Source organism: Rhipicephalus microplus, chromosome X (genome assembly GCF_043290135.1).
Source record: "Rhipicephalus microplus isolate Deutch F79 chromosome X, USDA_Rmic, whole genome shotgun sequence".
NCBI lineage: Eukaryota > Metazoa > Arthropoda > Arachnida > Ixodida > Ixodidae > Rhipicephalus > Rhipicephalus microplus.
In genome coordinates, this window is record NC_134710.1 from 318,872,972 (window position 1) to 318,887,893 (window position 14,922).

General features: G+C 43.7%; 1 protein-coding gene across 3 annotated transcripts in view; it reads left to right on the forward strand.

Annotated features, from left to right (window-relative positions):
• drosha (ribonuclease 3 drosha) overlaps positions 1-14,922 on the forward strand; it is a 277,020-nt gene that overhangs the window by 144,351 nt on the left and 117,747 nt on the right. For all 3 annotated transcript variants that reach the window (XM_037413695.2, XM_075879566.1, XM_075879567.1), the window contains 2 exons: positions 890-1,047; positions 12,111-12,239. In XM_037413695.2, the coding sequence (XP_037269592.2) occupies positions 890-1,047; positions 12,111-12,239 (287 nt within the window). The remainder of the gene's footprint in view (positions 1-889; positions 1,048-12,110; positions 12,240-14,922) is intronic.

A 14,922-nucleotide genomic window follows, 5' to 3' on the forward strand; every position in this document is an offset into this window, starting at 1 on the left:
CCTTCGTTTGTTCAACCACTCCAAGCCGACTGCAACGCTGATGTTAGCGCTTGCGATTGAGACCCCCCCACCCCCTCTTGTTTGTCGCAATGTTTTTGTTTGTTTGTTTCTCCTTGTTTTTTTTTAAATAGAAGCAAATAATTCAGCTTCCCCCCCCGCTGCGGAAATCTCCCGGACTCAAAATCCTTGAACTTGGCAGGTATGCGTAATGCACTGAAACATCCAGCCAAATGTATAGTGTGGCAGTAGCAGGCAAACACAAGTTTCATACTTGACAATAAGCATGTGAAGGAGTGGAGGGCAAAGATAGGTTCCCACATTTTAAAATCAACCTTTTTTCGTCCAAGTTTCAAACTTGACAAAAAGTGTCTGAAGGAGTGGAAGGCAAAGATAGGTTCCCATATTTTCAAATCAACTTTTTTTCGTCCAAGTTTTATACTTGATAAAAAGCATCTGAAGGAGTGGAGGGCAAAGATAGGTTCCCACATTTTCAAATCAACCTTTTTTCGTCCATGTTTTTTTTAGATCAGTACTTGTCAGCGCATGAATGATCAGTATTTTATGGCTGAATGAAAGGAACATTCTTTGTGGTAGAAGACACCATGCAAGCCAATCAATGAAATGATTTGTGCCCGGATACAAATATTCAAGTTGAACGTCTTTGTAAGAGAAATGCTGCGGGCAGCAGTTCTTGTTTTTATATGAGATGTCTCTTATAAGCAGGGTACCACATATGCATTTTCTTATCAACTCGTATTTTACTGTAGGCACTGGTGTCTCTTATAAAGGGGCTCTATAAGCGGTGTAGAACAACGCAACAAGAGGGAGGGGGAGAACAATCATATTTGGAGAATAACTAGATGGCAATGCGTGTGCATGTTCTCTGCAGGTGAAGGGCATGATTGTTGTGAATCCAGGCATGAAGCCATGTGCTCTTCGTGTGGACCAGCTGGACCGGGAGCTGTGTAATGAAGAAGGCACCGTGTTTCCTGAGATTGTACACTTCGGCATCCGACCACCGCAACTCAGTTATGCTGGAAATCCCATGTGAGTGCTTGTTCTTGTGGCTATGAAGTACTACAGAACTTATAAGACAGCAATATTAATTAATCTTTTAGTAATGTTGTTGCACCTTGAGGAAGAAATATTATTAAATATCAGTTTATTTATTGCAGGGCAAGTACAGTAGAACAGTTGCTGTGGAATATATTTTTCCGTACAAATGCAATTAATACAGTTCACTGGAAGCTTATTTATCCGCATTTTGCGGGGCCAGAAAAAAAAATGTCTGAAATAACTGGAAGTGTCAAGAAAACAATGAGTATTGCTTCAATACAGTTTCACTTTCTGCATGAATATGCAAATCCTGTTCTTATACTGTTTAAGGGCAGTGTAATAGCTGTAATTTGTATCACGTTGTGACTTTCTTCATAATGCAACCACATTGTGAGACCCTCATGCATAAATTAGTCTGTAATGTGCTCGAAACCACCTCTATATCACTTTCCAAAACCACTGAAACCATCACGCGCATGTGATGGTAATTTACTTGCTGGAAAAATGGCTGGCTACAAATTGTTCCGTCACTGCAATATAGCAGGTGAGTTTCATGCCAGCATATCACACTATGCATAGCACGAAGTCGAAACAAACAGGGGCGAGACAGCTGCGCACATTGCGCATTTTAGATAAGATTCTGTTTTCTTGTGCCAAGCTGCCCCAAAAGAATAAAAATCTCGAAAATTGCACTGAATTGCTTCGAAACAGCCTCAAAAACAATAATTTTCATGCCTACCTAAGCTTGAGTGTGATAAAAAGGCTGAGTTTACTACTACATGATTTTCCGAGCAGTGCCAGGAATACCAACAAAATGAAATGCGTCCAAGCGTGTTTTTTACTTTGCACCTTTCTGGTGACGAAGGCTCCCATGGTGCCAATCTCCTCTGGACTGCCCTGAATATGCTTGACCCCGCAAAAAATGTACTGCCGTGGATCGAGCGTGCTGCTTTTGCTAGCTGGACTGTGCGCTCTGGCACCACTGTACTTGGCGAGAACTGTACTGGGCGTTAGCCACCCAAATCGAGTGGAATGCGTAGCAGGGTTGACTCTCAGGTTCTTTGTCGTGCGTAGTGTGTTCCTCCGGGTGCTGTGGTTTTCATGTCGACGCTGCTTCGTGCAGTCACCTATGTGCGTGTGTTTTGCCGTGAGCGAGTACCTTCCTGTGTAAATGTTGAGTCATGCCCTCAGTGCAACGAGTCTTCTGAATGCTTTGGCACATGGGTTCTCAAACTGGGTTCCGTGAACGACAAAACGCGTGCAACCTGCTCGCGGTTGGCACCCATTAGCAATTAATTACCCCCATTAGCAACACTATGCCAACCACGCAGCTGAGAAGATAGATACATGCTCTGAATCATAAGGCAATTACTACTATTTGTTGCAGCCTTGGTGGACGAAACCACACTCGTTATCGGCAGGATCATCAGTAAGATCCACAAGTTTTCACACACGCTGAATAAAAATGAAACTAGTTTGCCTCAGCAGCTGAAACCTTATTCTTAAACAACACAAATTTTTCAATTAGGAATCTGAATGATCTGATTTTCTGAATTAATATGGGCTTGATCAACAAAACCAAACTGTAGAACCTTGTTCATGTATTGTAATTTCATATGAGCACCGATTTTCATGCATTTCATAGAGCACCAATGAAAAATTCAAACGTTCTGCTCGAGCATTCAATGCATTGCCAAACTGCAGTTGTGTATGTGTGTCTTCTGACTGCTGGATTTTACACAAACAACCAAACTGGGCAACTTTTCTGCCATACTCCCCATATTTGATAAGTGAGAATGCCATTGCGCATTGTTTTTTCTTAGCTACCATCACATCTTTTTCGAATATGTATTTTGTACATCATATTTACAGTTGTCACCACTGTTACCGCTAGCGCTATTGCATCTGCATGTTCGAAATTGGGTGTGCATTACTTGTGGTGTAGCACTGTTGGAAATGTATACAAGCTTCTAGTAGCTGATAACAGAGCACATTATTAGCTATTTACTCTGTTATTTCTTTGAGGGGAATCGTCACACGCAAAACTGAAAGCACCACAGAGTTGCTACATGGCTCACCAAGTTGCATGCCACGCTCAAGGGCTGCTTGCACAACCAGAAATAGTACAGGCTCAAAAATGGTCCTCATTTAGTGCACTTGCAACATATCTGCTCATTCATTCTGCAGTGGCATTGCTAAAACATAAGCTTTCATCCCATAAGGTGGCATGGTAAGGTAAATGGTATATGTCAGCTTTAACATAATATTGATTGATTTGTGGTGTTTAACGTCCCAAAACCACCACATGATTATGAGAGACGCTGTAGTGGAGGGCTCCGGAAATTTCGACCTCTTGGGGTTCTTTAACGTGCACTCAAATCTGAGCACACGGGCCTACAACATTTCTGCCTCCATCGGAAATGCAGCCGCCGCAGAGGGATTCAATCGCGCGAAGTTTTAACATATTTTAGAAGCAGTAAAGCAGCTGCAAGTATTGACATAGTATTTCACACGCTCCCAAAGAGTGCCACTGGGTATCTATCACGATACCCATTTTTATGCCTACGTTACCTATTCTTCCTATGGCACACTCCAAATTTTTAAAGTGAGTTCACTTATTCAGTGTACCTTTTCTCTGTATCCACTGAAGGAATGTGATGATATTTTGCTCTGTTATTGTAGACAGACATGAGTTATATTTGAACTAAAAAAAAAAAACAGGACATCCTGAAGGGAGTCACTGTAAAAAAATTAAAAAATAACTGCACTCACAAAACCACTGAGGGTGCATGTATTGCTGCATAATTTTTTTTACAGCTTCACGTTTACGAAATCAGAAATTTTTTCAGTACAGATTGCTTTCAACTTGTCGTACATGCATGCAAAGTTTTATAAAAATTGATTCAGTACGTTTTTAGAAAAGGTACATCAAATTTCAAAAGTTTATAAAAGAAAGCGCAATGTGAGAAAAATAAAGTTTTTGTGCGCATACTGTTTACGCCAGAGGGCGCACAAGGCACTTTGGCATAGCACTAACATCACTTGGAGCGGCCGCTCGACGTGAGGCTTCCACAGGTTTGGTCTTCGCAGTTCAGTAGATTTTTCGTTATCAAAATTGCAAATTCTACTTTTTGGGGGGTTTGCTCTACCGTACTTCTTCAAGGGAAAGCTAAACGTACGAGCATTTGTTGGCGGTAGTCAGCACATTGTCGATAAACTTGGACTGCTAACATTAACTGTAGATGCGTGGTCCACTCACTAATCTTGTGATCACGTGGTTTTGTGGGTATGAACAGGTGTGAGGCTTAGGGCAAGGTAACTGTCAGTCACATGACATGCTTGTGTGGCTCAGCACATGTGGTGTATGCACATGTTGGAGATCACGCTGTCTCTAGTTAAAGTCAAGAAAGCTGGCAAGTTCAATAGTATGCCACATCTTCCCATGCTCCAAGTGATTGATTGCATGCATCCTGCAGAGTTTTGGAGGTGCTGCATCGTTGAACCTTCACAAAAGAGGGCAGAGTAGTACATTTACTTTGAGACAAGCATTCATGTCACACATTGCGCTCCCCCTGTGCTCTTCTCTTCAGTATTTTCATTGTAGGGCGCGCAGTCATAGAGTGAAGTTTGCTCACTTGTGTTTTTGTTCATGATATTATGCATTGGTTAATTAGTGGATGATCAATCACTGCAAGTTATTATGTCCATTTGGCTTCCACATTGACTTTATCTAATAATTTTTTGACGCGTTATGGTGGTCGAGTAGTTAGGTTGCTCGATTGCTGACCCAAACGTTGTGGGGTCGAATTGGGGCTGCGGCAGCTGAAATTTAATGGAGGTGAAATTCTGGAGGCCCACGTACTTAAATTTAGATGCATGTTAAAGAACACCAGATTGTCAAAATTTTCAGAGCCCTCTACTCTAGCCACCTTCATACTCATATTCTAGTTTTGGGACGTGAAGCCCCAATAATTATATGACTACTAGTGTGTAATTATTGTCACTGTCTTTATTATTGCTATCTATGTATCTTCTTTCAGACAAAGCATATATTTAATAACTTCAGGTAGTTCTTTGTTTGTATGGTTTCTTTTAAAACTAAATCTGTGAATAAGAATATACTGTATCTCATGAATTCGACATTCTTCATGCATCAGAAATTTTGCCCATGATTATGTGAGTTGATCTACCTCATGTGACTTCATATGTCTTAGTATGCATGTTGCATTTGAAGCAAGAAGAAAGTAAAACTGTTTCTTAGCATAACCCATGGCATTCAAGGTTTGTGCATAACATTGGGTACAATAACGGCTCAAGTTCCTCCGTAGACGCCAGAGGTTCTGACTCGTCTGCACTCCTCGCTTCTCAGCCTGCTTTAGCCACACATGCATTGCATGCGGCTTTTTTTTTTGTATGTGCGTGTATGTTCATGTATGTTCATCTTGAGATCGTGCTTGCAAAGCTTGCTCATGAGATGTATTTCTATGGGAAAAACTGGGGGGGGGGGTGTTAACTGTCATAATACCACTAAACACGAAGGGGTTGGTTTCACCTGTAAAATTCTTCTGATTCCCAAATTAATGGCACCTAAAAAGCAAAAACAGGCATGGAATAATGAAGTGCGCTAAACTGTGTACACATTTTTTGTTGCGTGCATAGCTGGGCATGGTCAAAGTTCACGCACTCAGAGAAAATTAGTATGTTCATGGAGCGTTGAACTTAATTTAAGTTTATTGCTGCTTTGCTGTAGCACTGATCAATTAAGTTAATAGGAGGTAGACCTCTGCATCTTGGTCGACATAACATTAAATGACAGACGTAACATTAAGGCTTCGAAAAACATGAATTTGTCGGCAAAAATAACAGAGGTAGCCAGCATCATAGTTGGCATTGTGGTAATCTCGTAACTAAAAGGAGCATAGACCACTGCCAGGTTTTGCGAGTCACAGGGCCGCGCCGGCCTTCACCCCCTTTATCTAGCACACATGCTCGGTCTCACGTTAAAGAACCCCAGGTGGTCGAAATTTCCGAAGCCCTCCACTACGGCATCTCTCATAATCATATGGTGGTTTTGGGACGTTAAACCCCACATATCAATCACTCACATGCTCGGTCTGCAAAGACAATGTGTGCAGTGCAGCCAAAACACACAATAGGTTTTTCTCAAAAACACAACACTTTATTTGCCCTTTGGCAGCATCCTTGCACTCTGTAATGCCCAGTTCTGCGTCTGTGATGAAGCGAATGGCTGTCTCGCCCAACAAAAAAGGCCCCGCTAGCATTAGTAGCTGACCTTGTCACACTGCTATAGGAAAAGTGTCCCTCGCAGCTATGCTGCATGCTCTCTCAACGACCAGTGAGCTTGTTCACAAGAGTTGGGATGAATTTCCATACACTTAGCCCTCTGGTGAGTGTGGCTCAACGTATAACAACTATGCACGAGACATCTGTTCACCTAAGTTGCTGAGTGTGCGCTGGCCACAGATGCCTACGTACCTCATGTAAGCACACATGCATGCACAGTCCAATTCAATACTGAAGACGCTGGCGAACAGGAAGGAAAAAGTGCCTTTACTATGTTCTGTTCAGAACTAGAGAAATCACTCTCACGCGTGGACATCTTTCTGGGCACACCAAATCTTTTGTCAGCCGGACAGTGCACATTTCTGCCATCGAGAATTGGCTGATGGTTGCTTTCTCTTCCTTTCCTGCTCGCTATTGTGACAGTGGGGGTGAAATAGGAGAGGGAAAGGGACAGCACATCAGCTAATGCTTTCTAATGTCTATGAAGAGGTGACAGGCGGGCCTTCATCGCCACAACACAGGGGCCGTGCAACACTTTACCGTATCTACTCGCATTATTAGTGTATAAATACCGTATCTACTCGCATAATTAGTGCAATTTTTTTTCTCGAAAAATCCGAGCAAAGTTGGGGGTGCATTTATCATGCGGGGCAAATTTTATGAAATCTTTTTCGGGATGAGCGAAAAATGTGGTGATGAAAAAAAAGCCATTAGGTTTTTTTCTTTCCTAAATGACATACACGTGATCAGAGCGGAGACTGCGAGCACGCCGATCGGAGGTAGAAGAGGAGGACGAGGATTGCCAATGCGCTCGGGGCACGCGGTAGCCACTGGCAGCGGGCAGTTGCAGCCGATGCTTAGAGGAATAAACAAGGTTCATGGTCGGCTTTGCATCTTCCCTGCGGGGTTCTGGGCTTAGGAGCCTCGAAACACCTACATTTGGCGCCCAGTGGAAAGAACTCTGCCCCTGGGCCACGGATATTGAGGCAGTCTGCGACCATGGCCCTGATGACACCGTTGACCGTGCCCACCTATTCCGGCCAAGATATGAGGGAATCGCTCATCGATTTTATTGACGACCTTTTCGTATACTCGACCGTTAGCGGCTTCTCAGAGTCAGACATGCTCCGGCAGGCCCTACCAGTTACCCTGCACGCTGCCACAGAACGATGGCGACATCTTCAGGCTCCCTTCCAGTTCTGGAACCAGTTTGTCGTTGCATTCCGGGTAGAGTTCCTGCTGGTTGCCTTTGACTACCATATCCTCCTGAGACCCAGCGTGAGTTAAGGATAATGATTTTTGGTGAAACTCCCAAAAATGACTTTTCTTGGTACGATGGTAAAAAGTGTCATCCAGTTTTCTGGCATCGTACATTGCTTGGGCGTGGCCAATTGTCCAATGTATTGGACATCGGGTCTGAAGGTGTCTGTTGTCGCTTGATGATATTGGAGCAAGCATGAAAAAGAAATTGTTTCATTCGGTATAAAAGAATGCACACAAATTAAAAACTTTGTAAAATATTTATGGACAACATCATACAAACGACGCACAAGAATGGAGCTTGATTTCAAAACAACTTGTGATTCCAAAAGAACTTGTGGAAGAAACACTTTTTGCATGATTTTCATAATCGCAACAATTCCACGTACATTGCACCCCAAAAAATATTCATGAAAATGGTAGTACTCTTCATACAATCCCAACATCATTTCGAGTGTGCTTTCTCAAAGCAGTGCCTTTCTTTTGTGATGCAAAAAAAAGTTTGCATTTGGTACAAAAAAATTTAGTTTTCATTGAGCAGCCCTCCCATCTACAACGAGCAGCATTGGGGATGTCGGCAAGCCTTGGCATGTGGCCCACGATTTTTGTTCTCACCTCACTTGGAGGCAGGGGAGCTCGTTTTTCTGGAGGAGACCAGAGTGCGTCGTCATCGTCACTGCTCAACTGGCTCATCTGGGCCACAAGCACGTCAGCGACTGACATCCGAAAGTCAAGGAACTTTAAAATATCTTTTTTCTGTTTGCGCAAGCTGGACATGTCTTGCATGTACAAGATCCAAGCGTTGCAGAGTGCGATGTCAAACAGGTGAAAAATACAGCGTATCGTCCACTTCTTTACACGGGCTTTCATACGGTAGAAGCTTAGCATGTGGTCGGCCATATCGACTCCTCCCATGTTAGCATTGTATGTCTGGACAATGTGGGGCGTCAGGACATCTATGTGCCTTTTTTCTTTGGCACACCAGCGTCTGCAAGTGTCTTGTGGTTCTTTTCCATGCAACGACGACATCAGTGTCACCGGCTTGTTGTCATACCATCTGACAACAACCTGTTTATCGTCGTTTCGGACCCACATCTCTGATGCACCACGACCCCTCTGTTTAAGCTGCGATTCCGACGAAAGCTTTACAGTCTTTGGCACACGATTGTTCATAACTGTGCCGGTTGCTGCAATCTCTTTTTTGGCCAGCTTGTCGAGTAGCCCTGAAGAAGTGAAATACCTGTCGAAAAAAAGCTTCGTTCCTTTGGTTAGACTCTGTGTCAGCCTCAGTACCACGGATTCACCAATGCCTGAGCTCCCAGGGTGAAGAAGCGACTTTTTTCCCTGATAGATTTCAAAGTCAAGGATAAAGCCAGAGGGACTAGCCAACACCCTTTGGGTTAGGTTTCCTTGGAACAAACTGCTTCAGGTGGGTACGCCCAGTAAAAGGTATCATTTGCTCGTCAATACTCAAAAGTTCTTCGCTAGGAAGATGCAGACACCCATTTTGTACCTCAACAACAAGCGGCCGTATCCTCCACAACCTGTCCTGCGCTTTCGTGGCATCATCTACGTCAAGGGCATTCACAACTTTGAGTCGTGACCTCAGTGTGAAAAAACGCTCTCTTGTCATGTGGTTTGCAACTAAAGGCACTTTCGTTCGTTTTGCCCAGTACATACGAATTTGAGGGTACCCAAGACACGACATTGTGATCGAAAAAGCAAAAAATACTTTCAGCTCTTCAGGAGTCGTGCAAAGGCTCTTCCTGGTCTCGACCACATGTGCAGTGTTCATAGCGGTAGACATCGTCTCCCACATTTCATCCGAAATGTATTCTTGAAAGTACTCGAATGGTCGCCACAGGGCTCGCACTTCACCGCTGTCTGAGGTGACGTTGAAGTCCGGCAGCCATGCCTGGGGAGAACTGCAAGTAAAGGGCGTTTATTTGTTTATTTGTTTTTTTTATTTATTTATTCACTCATTGATTCATTTATTTATTTATTTATTTATTTGCTTCTTACAAGAAGCATTACAAGAAGCTGGTACTGTGCTAGAAAAGACGTTTCTCAAACGACGAGGGCGAAATATTTGTTTTGAAATTAAGGTAAGCTCGCGTCTTTGTCACCAGAAATAGTAAGTCATACCTGTCGGTGGTTTTCCAAAGCGCGACCCTTTTTGGAGCAGCAGGTGCAGTGTGTACGGGTTCCTCGTCACTGCTGTCAACATCCGGTTCTAAATCTTTCTCCAGGTCATCCAAAACGGCAACGTCCTCAGGCAGTTCTTCATCGCTGTCAGACAGGTCCAAGTCGGATGATTCCCTGGCTGCAATTCTTTCGAGTATTCGCTCGGCCGTTTCGTCACAAACGCGTGGTCGGTTTCCTGTAAAAAAACAGTAATAACACTTTTACAAAAAAAAAACGAGACGGCAAAATACAGGCAGACCATTAAGCAAATAAAAACATATTGAAAGAAACGAACGGGCAAAAAAATGTCGGTTCAGTCCCGTTGTCCAATAAATTGTACATCACTATCCCATGGAGATTTCGAAACTACGGATGCAATTCTGTACCCGCCTCGCAAATTAACGCATTCTGGGTACATTATACTTTCTTTCTGGTCGTAAAAATCATGGCAAAAGACTCGAAAAGTAGAAAAATCTCACTTACTTTCACACACGCTGCCGTAAAACGCAGCGCCGCTGAAGGCTGCCATCTTGACTGCGTCCCACCAGGCTTGCTCTCGACCAATTTTTGTCCCACGCCGCTGGTGGCGCTAGTAGTTGTCCTAATTATTGGACAGCCGGTTTCAGGGGCGTCAGAACAGCCATTATTTCTGTACTTTCCCAGAACCGTTGTCCTCTTTGTCAACAAAGAGGACAACGTTGTCCTCTTTGTCAACAAAGAAGCTCTTTGTCAACAAAGAGCTTCTTTGTTGCACTTCACTCGTCTTCCGTGGTTGGATGCTTCTATCTTCTGCAAGCTGTCCCCATGCCGCCTGCACACGCCATAAAAGCATTTCGCGGCTATCTTTTCTCGCAATTGTTTAACTGCAATAGTGGTATCTGCTGTGATCACGAGGGGCACCCAGAAGCGTGTGCTACGACCCACGTAGCGAACTTTGTGGCAACCTGGCACGCATGACGAACGCAACGGTGCTGTTTGACATTGTAGCAAGCAACCACCGAAGCGTCAAAACAAACCGTCGATAACAAGATTAACGACAAAATATGGCCACCGCGTCGCTGTCCGCATGAGAAGTGCATTCCTTGAAGTACGCACGGATAACAAGCATGAAGAGCGAGAATTTGGGGTGATATCGTGTTGTGGAAATAGTCACGATATTTTCTGGGTGACAAGCAATTTTTATCTAGTTTTCCAGAAACCTGTGAACCTATGGCCACGAATGGCCCTTTGCGACAGCCATCGCGAAGGACCATTGCCATTTTTTTGCCAGCAAAGGCAAACCAGTACAACTGTAACAACTGATCATAACACTAAAAAACCCACCATCTACAGCTGCGATTCAAACACGTGCTTTTTGAGTGAAAAGCAAGCATTCTACCACTGAAGCACTTAGGCGGAGCCGCGGGCAACGTTAAAATGACAACACATTGCAAACTTCCGACCACAACTCTAAAAGCAGACTGATCCTGTTTGGGCTTCACTGCATTGGTGCCGTGGCCGTCCCGAGCACTCCCCTGTTCTAGTACGTCAGCAGCCTTTCTTGTCTCGTCCAGGCGAGCAGCCTCTCTTGCCTTGAACAAAGTCTTGAATGATTGCTGCTTTAGTACAGATGAAAAGTGCCTTGTACCAGTCTGTGCATTGGTATTTCCCACCAGTTATGTCCCATATATGAAATAACTCTACAGTGCTGGAAGAACCATCCAGTCATATTCCACTAGTCTGAATTGCATGCTTGAACTGCATGTTGATAGTTTGAATGCAGGAATGCATCACATAAAACATGCATGGGATTTTCAAATGACCTTATTATCCAAGACATCATTGCCTGCCCTGCATTCTCCCAGCGTGTGCTTCGTGCATCTTGGCCTGCTTTTTGCACCATTGCATATGATTTATCTTTTCACGTCGAGTAAAAGGAAACGCAGTGGTTGTATCATGAGCATATCATAAAAAACTTGATGGACTCCTGCTGGCAGCATTTTTTTGTTCATTCTCCCCGGTGGACATAATTAATCAAAGGCCCATCATCCTGCTTCTTTTATATCCTTATTGCCAAAATGTCTGCCTTCCCTATTCAACATTTCAGTAGCCCTCCTTATGGGAGATTACCTGCAGGCAGTACAGGCATGTGCATATGAGTGACATTATTCAACAGTGGCCAATATCATGCTCGAAAAACGCAAGTTTTGGCCTGTAGAAATGTACAGGTTCTGACTGAGCCCCTAGACTGGGGTAAAATTAACTAAGAAAATAAATTTAATGGAAATCAACTGCAGGCTTACAGTATCCGTATACGTATTCTCCAGGTACCAAAAAGCATGGCGAGACTACGTAAAGTTTCGCCACTTGCTTGCCAACAAGCCTAAGGTGCTTTACTCTGACCGGCACAAGCTACTCCAGAAGGAAGTCAAGCTTCAGGAGATGAGACTCAAAAGGTGAGGCTATAGTTCTGCTTTTGAACTGAAGATGCCACTGCTTTAAGGTGGAACTGTTTTGGTGGAGATCTTGGCAAGCGATAGAAAAGGAATATTGTGACTCTAGTGAGTGTGGGAAATTTTTCATGGACCTTCCTCACTCACATTATATGAAGCGATCACAGAGCGAGGCCGGTGTTACCAGACTGTGTGACGTTCCTTGATGTGTGTGTGTGCGCTGAAAAGGAAATGTATGAGTGGGTATGCCATTGAGTGGGCCATTGAGTGGGTATGCTGATGCACATATACACGGTGTTTGATTTACCATGCAGCAGGATTTTTAAAACGTGGAATGATGTTACTCAAAGTAAACCTTGCACATATTGTTCCCAGTATACTGTAGTAGCCACTACTAATTTTTTCATTGATGAAGTTCAGTCAACTAGTTCTTATTATGTTTCTAACTCGAGAAAAACTTGCCTAATCATTAAGATGTCACTGAGGCATATGTAGGCATGTTCAAATGATATCCAACTGTGTTATTTTCAACAGTACAATCAAACCTCAATATATCGAACACAGATATATCGAATTATTGCCTATATCGAACGGTTCCTATATCACGTGGGAAATAGCATGCATTATTGATTTTTTATTTCGAACAAAGTTTGACATATAATGGATATGTCGAACTCAACCACCCCAAACCACCCGCGCTCCATTGACAGGCGGCGGTTTTTCCGCAACTCTCGAAAGTAACGGTAGAGCGGCGGGCGTTTACGAATACTGCACACATCGATGGCGCCGAGAGTGCCGCTTTAACGTAGCGGCGTACGCGCGCCGTAGCGTTCTTGAAAGAGGAAAGTGAAGAGAAAAGCGCGGAGCTGTTATTGCCTTTCAATACGAAGGCACCGACACGGCTTCGCGTGGGGGAAGGGGGAGTGGGAGGTAAAGATTGAGGAGGAAAATATAGGAGGGAAAGGACGCAGACGATTGTCTTGGACGCGGACCGCGCGGCCGCCGGAAAAGGGAAAGCAGTCAGGCGAGCCAGCATGGGCGCGCCATGTGCGCGCTTTACACCCGGACTCACGCCGCAGCCTTGGAGCTTGCAGTCGTTGCAGTCTCTATGGTGTCAACGGCACACTGCGCACTTGTTGCAAGCTCCTTCCCCGTAGCATCGGCAGGCATCGGTCGTTGTGCTCGCAGTGTCCGTGCGTTTGGAGTTAGGCCTGTCGTGCGCTGTGGTGCGCGACAGGCCTAACTCCGAACAGTGGAGCTCACGTATGTGGAGATTGTCACCGAAGCTACTGCTGAGCAGCCAAATGAAGACTCTGCCGAGGTGGATCCCGCAAGCGCTGATGGTGCCCTGCTCCCGACATCAGCTGAGGTCGTAGCTGCCTTGGCCCTTGTGCGCCACCACTGCGGTGCGATTGAAGGCACCAGCCTATCACTTATGGATCGCCTGGACTATATTGAGGACTCAGTCAACAAACACGCCATGGCCAACAAAAAGCAGGCTACTCTTTTTCAATATTTTAAACCAACACAATAAATAGTATCTTTGAATCTTCAAGGGAGTATTTGCTGCACCACGCTTGAACGGTTCGTTGGTTGTTTTCAGCAAGCTGTTGACGCATTTTTTTCCTGATTTTTTTTATATCGAATTTTGGATATATTGAACTATTTCACGATCACCGCACCGTTCGATATATCGAGGTTCGACTGTATTCTAATTCCATGCTTGCTATTTTTTGGCTAATCAAGGAAGCTGATGAAATCTGAAGGAAAAAAAAAAAGACTTGTGACTTGACAACAGCGCACATCAGAAATTAGCTGCCTCAAAGAGGATCACTGCGAGGTCGCAATTCCCAACTATGCTCCCACTTTCTGCGTGTAGGAGCATAGCCGCATGTCATTATTCATAATTTGCTTGCTTTTTTGTCAGCCTGAAAAAATTAACACATAATTAGTATGTAGCTGGAAATAGCTCAGTTAAATGTCATTTTAGCATGCCTACATATGCCTCATTAATATTTAGGTGATCAGGTGTGTATTTGTTGAGCTAGAAAAATAATTAGGACTAATCAACTAAACCTCATGAACAAAGAGATTAGTTGTGGCTTCTACAGTATATACTGGGAACAATATGCACCAGGTGTGCTTCACGTAGCAACGTTCCTCTTTTTCTATGTCATGCTGCATGAAATTTTGTACACCCTGTATATAATAGCCAGTAGCCAATTTCAAGTTGACATTGTTTTTTCTTGATGCATAGCAAGGGCTGACATCACACTACTATTAGGACATACTTTTTTCCCACCCTGCTTATGTCCCATTCCTTTTTTGGCGAAGTGCTGTGTGCGAAATTTCCGGAGCCCTCCACTACAGCGTCTCTCATACTCATATGGTGGTTTTGGGACGTTAAACCCCACATATCAATCAAATATTTCAATTGTGACAGTACTTTTTTTTTGGCTTTGCAAGGCAGTCATTTTCTGAAATTCTTTGCATTGAAATACACATTAATACATTAATGCACATTTGCACATTATTAATGCACATTTGCACATTAATACATTTAAGGGGAGATGCAGGTCGAAAAACGCGGGTTTTTTTTTTTAAATTACAGATTTTTTATATTATTTTTACCTGTTTTGATAAGATTAGTACCTCTACTGTTATGAAAAAAAAAGTACAGATCGAG